Consider the following 5,094-nt stretch of genomic DNA (forward strand, 5'->3'; position numbering starts at 1 on the left):
TCAGATGGTCTGTCTGAGCTGTCCCTCCCAATGAGCCCACCAGGCCATTAAACAGTGTATGGTCTGTGTGGCAGTTGCCTATGATTCCTGCCCTGCAGAGGTACAAGCAAGAGGATCAGGAGTTAAGGTCATCCTTGGCTACATAGAGAATTCCAGACTAGCCTGGGCTACAGGAGACCCTCTCTCAGAAACAAAAATAGAGGGGCTGGGAAGATGCCAAAGTGGATAAAGTAGCTGGCTGTGCACGCATGGGGACCGAGTTTAGGTCCACAGTGTGTAAACTGAGGACGTGACAGCTCTGAGCGACGGCTGAGAGGAAGGTTTTGTTTTTTTGTTTGTTTTTTTTTTTATTGTAGTTACGAGGAAGGGTAAAGCCAGAGACATCTGGAAGAGTCTGGAGGAGAGAGAGAAAGTAGGCTGAACGTGGCCAGCTGATTGGGCCAGGCTGAGGATGGGGGAGAATGGGAGAGGAAAGCAAAGGGGCAAAGGAGACCAAGAGAGAGGGGACCAAGAGAGAAAGACAAAAGAGAGAGGGGACCAAGAGAATGCATAGCCAAAATAGTAGCCTTATAGGGCAATGGGAAACTGGGGTGGGAAGCTCATGAACTGGAGAACTTTAGGGGCGGGGTGAGAAGAGCCAAGATTTGGTAACAGGTATCCCTGTCACTGAGTGAGCCTGGAGGCCAACATGTCACTTTGGTATGTTAATCAACACCACAGAGCCCTTTGTCCCAAGTTTCTTTTGTACCTGACACAGAGCACCCATATAAAAGTGGTCATGGCTGGGTATAGTGGTTCATGTCTTTAATTCCACCTCTCGGGAGACAGAAGCAGGCAGATCTCTGAGGTTGAAGCCAGCCTGGTCTACAGAGAGTTCCAGAACAACCACAGCTATATAGTCAAAGCCTGTCTGAGGTGTGTGAGGGGGAACCGGGCTGGGTGGAGGCAGGGAGCTGAGTGTAGCTGCCTGTGCTGCCAATCCCTGTGCTGGGCTGGAGGGGTATGGCAGTTCCAGAGACAGGAGGATTGTAGGGGGCTCGCTGCCCAGCCAGTTTACAAGCCCCAGGGTCAATAAAAGACCCTGTCAACCACCAAGCCTTCGCTCCCCAGGATACACATGGGAGGAGAGAGTTGAGGGTTTCTGGTCGTCCTGAGGTCTCCACAGGTGTGTCCACACAGGCCTCCCTCTGGTTCAGATCGGGCTCAGTTGCTTCCTAGTTGCGACACAAAGGACCTAACTTCTCCTAGTTGTATTCTCAACAGAAAGATGGGACCGGCCACAAGCCACCGCCCTTCAGCCGGCAGCGTTCTAGCCCAGGCTGTGAATGCCACACAGTGGGAACAGCTCCAGCTACCGGTATTACAGTCATTTGTTTTCTTCCACTAGAGAACTTTCCAGATGGGGGCAGAACCTTCCTGGCCCCGCCTGCCCGTCCCCTCTGTAAGCCTACGGGGAGGAATGCAGCGGGGAGGGGCGGCCCCTAGACGGTCATTGCCATTAATAGAGACCTGAAGCACCGCCTGCTAAAAATACCCGGCTGGACTCCCATAAAAGCACAGCCGGGGCTCCAGTTCGGCACTTCTCGGATCTTCAGCCTAGTGCTTCTTGATCCTCAGCCCTGACCAACACAGCCAAGAACATGACCGAGCGCCGCGTGCCCTTCTCGCTGCTGCGGAGCCCCAGCTGGGAACCATTCCGGGACTGGTACCCGGCTCACAGCCGCCTCTTCGATCAAGCCTTCGGGGTGCCTCGGTTGCCCGATGAGTGGTCTCAGTGGTTCAGCACCGCTGGTTGGCCCGGCTACGTGCGCCCGCTGCCCGCCGCGACCGCCGAAGCACCCGCTGCAGTGACCCTGGCCGCGCCCCTGGCTGCACCCCTGGCTGCGCCCGCCTTCAGCCGTGCACTCACCCGGCAGCTGAGCAGCGGCATTTCGGAGATCAGGCAGACGGCCGATCGCTGGCGAGTGTCCCTGGACGTCAACCACTTCGCTCCGGAGGAGCTCACGGTCAAGACCAAGGAAGGCGTGGTGGAGATCACCGGTGAGTCTCCCTTGTACCCCACAAGGGAAGAAGCTGGCGGGCTGAGCGCTGTGGTGGCTGTAGGGGGGTGGTGGTGGTGAACGGGGTGGGGGGTGTGAACAAGAGGGATGGGAGCCCGGAAAGTTAGACTTGAGCTCAGGGACCGGGAGGTCAGCACCGTTCTCCCTAGGTAGCTTCCCTTGCTGCGGAACCCAGGGCTCAGGTTGCTCCTAAGAGCCCTGTCATCCTCGATGATAAGGACCAACAGCTGGGATGTAGCTCCGGAAAGAGCCTTGCCTAGCCTACGGGAGGCCCCGAGTTCTACCCGCAGCAACGCACCTTCTGGAAGACCCCATTCCCAAATAAGGAAGTGCTGGGACTCCAGCCAGGGTCCCTAGTCCCAGCAGGGGAGGGGGCGTGCACACAACTCCGAGTGCGCCTGCGCTGATGTCCAGCCTAGGTCAGAGCCAAGCCCGGCGCCGAGGCCCCTAGCATCCCAAATCCCAGTAACCAACTTTCTGGGAAGTTTTAAGATCCCAGGCAGTCAGGCTTCTCGCCGCCCTCTAAATTGTGTGCTGCCTTAGAGCCCCAGCCACTCCTTAGCAGGTGGTGGGGCCGGCTAGGACGGCAAAGGGTTGCCTCTGACCTCCTTCGGTCCCCACCCACAGGCAAGCACGAAGAAAGACAGGACGAACATGGCTACATCTCTCGGTGCTTTACCCGGAAATACACGTGAGTTCTGGTTCCTTGCATGGAGGGGTGGGGGAAAGCGGATCCAGGAAAGAGAGCAGAGGGTCCGGGGTCTGAAGGAATGTGTAACCCTTGTCCTGTTTTTCTTCTCGTCCAGGCTGCCTCCCGGTGTGGACCCCACCCTGGTGTCCTCTTCCCTGTCCCCTGAGGGCACGCTTACCGTGGAGGCTCCGCTGCCCAAAACAGCTACACAGTCAGCAGAGATCACCATTCCTGTCACTTTCGAGGCCCGCGCCCAGATTGGGGGTCCGGAAGCTGCGAAGTCGGAATAGTCTGGAGCCAAGTAGAAGTCATCAGCCGGATGCCCATCCCCAGTAGCCACCACTGGCCACCCCTCTCTGTCAATCTGTATGCTCTTTTGATACATGTACTTTCTGTTTTTCTCAAATAAAAGTTGGAAGCTCCTGCTTGCCACAGTCTCAGCCCTGGTGTTTATGGCAGGCTTGGGATGAATGCTCTCAGCTGGAGCGTCCTTTGGTGTCTTTGCTATGGGCTCAACCCCTTCCTGGGTCCAGCCAGACATTTCTGTAGGAAGATGGGAAAAAATGATAATCTGGAGATTAAAATTGTACCAGGGTGGGGCTGGGCATGATGGCACATGTACCCAGTACCCAGAAACTGATGCAGGAGCGTGGTGAATTTGAGGCCAGCCTGGGCTACGGAGTGAGTTCCAGGTCACATACTTGCTGTCTCCAAAACAAAACAAAACAAAACAGGAGCTGGGGATATAGTGGCATGGTGATGCATACTTGTAAATCCAGCATTCTGGAAGTGAAGGAGGGAGGATCTGAAGTTCAAGGTTATTCGTGGTTACATAGCCAGTTTGGGAACAACCTGGGACACATGAAAAGTATGTCTCGAAAGTAAAATAATAGGGAGCTGGAGAGTTGGCTCAGTGGTTGAGAGCAGTGTCTTCCAGAGGACCCGGGTTCAATTCCCAGCACCCACATGGCAGCTCACAACTGTCTGAAGATCCAGTTCCAGGGGATCTGACACCCTCACACCAATGCACATAAAATAAAAAGTTAAATAAACCATTAAAAAACTGAAAAGTAAAGCTGTAAAGAGTCATGCAGATCTACCTCTCTCCAGGTCCAAAGGAAACTCCTCTCCCCCAGATTCTGATATCACTCCCCCTTGTTAAAGGAACAGTTTTCTTGTCTGCGGTGCCTATTGGCGTATCAAAGTGCATGCTGGCTTCCAGGCTGCTTCCTCAGTACTCCAAGTACCTGTGGCTCTTCTGGGCTTTTCTCATCCTATCTCCCACCCTCAACTTCTCCAGCTAGTGGGCTTCCTTTCCTCCCTCTCCTGGTCCCCTCCCCTCTCTCTTGTCTTCCTCTCTTGATCTCATTTGCCCATACTCTGTCTTTCTCTCTTCCTCTCACTGCCCCCTCCTCTCATGGCTGGGTCCTGTCTGCTGGTCATGTTCAATGTACCACTTCTCTCTCTGCTCTGGGCTCTTCCAGATTCCTGGGCTGTACCCTCCCTCACATCTACAATTAAAACCTTCCCCTCAATCATACCTTGCATCGGTCATACTCGCAATATATATATATATATATATATATATATATATATATATATTGTATACTAGTTCTTATTTTGTATACTAGTTCGCACTTAGAAGGCATAGGCAGGCAAGAGCCGGGGGGATGGATCAGGAGTTCAAAGTGACTCTCGGCTATAGAACAAGTAAGTTCAAACCAGCCTGTTTTGAGGCTCTGTCAATACAGCAACAGCAAAATAAACAAATAAAAATTAAAAGTACTATCAAAAGCAGCAATATCCAAGGGCTGAGTGTGGAGAAGGAGGGTCATGGAGAAGGTACAGGGGTGTGGCAATTGCAGGCCAATTCCTGAGGTGTTGGACTAGTCAGCCGACACCCTCCTGTGCAGATGCCTGCAGAATGCAACCTGGTCGCTGAGCTCTTAAGCAGAGAATGTGGATTGTGTTTGACATTTGGTCAGGACTGACTGTGATCCTAGTATCTGCTTGCTCTGGAGAGCTTGCCTTGACTAGCCCAGGTTAAAGAGATTACACAGACAAAACTCCACTCTTGTTTCTTTGTTCTCTATCCATCCGTCATCCTCCAGGAGACCCAGGGACAGATTTAAGGGGCCCTGGTGGGGGGCTCTGGAGCCTAGTGTCACATAATCTAAGGAACTGGTTCTGGAGGGATTGCTCATGGTCTTCTCTTTCAGAGGATCTGAGTTCCGTTCTCTGCACCCATATCAGTAGCTCACAATCTCCCATAACTCTGGCTCCAGGGAACTGTATGCCTCTGGCCTCCGAAAACACCACATGCTTATGTGTGTGCGTGTGTGT

The 5,094-nt window shown here is 53.4% G+C and overlaps 1 protein-coding gene across 1 annotated transcript; it reads left to right on the forward strand.

Moving 5' to 3' along the window:
• The first annotated feature begins 1,477 nt into the window (after nucleotides 1-1,477).
• Nucleotides 1,478-3,185, forward strand: Hspb1 (heat shock protein family B (small) member 1). Its single transcript, XM_038346039.2, has 3 exons — nucleotides 1,478-2,040; nucleotides 2,688-2,751; nucleotides 2,867-3,185. Exons 1-3 carry the CDS (start codon nucleotides 1,641-1,643, stop codon nucleotides 3,039-3,041), a joined length of 639 nt encoding a protein of 212 aa, XP_038201967.1. The 5' UTR covers nucleotides 1,478-1,640; the 3' UTR covers nucleotides 3,042-3,185.
• Nucleotides 3,186-5,094: the final 1,909 nt, after the last annotated feature.

The sequence above is a fragment of the Arvicola amphibius genome, chromosome 10 (assembly GCF_903992535.2).
Source record: "Arvicola amphibius chromosome 10, mArvAmp1.2, whole genome shotgun sequence".
In the NCBI taxonomy this organism is placed as follows: domain Eukaryota; kingdom Metazoa; phylum Chordata; class Mammalia; order Rodentia; family Cricetidae; genus Arvicola; species Arvicola amphibius.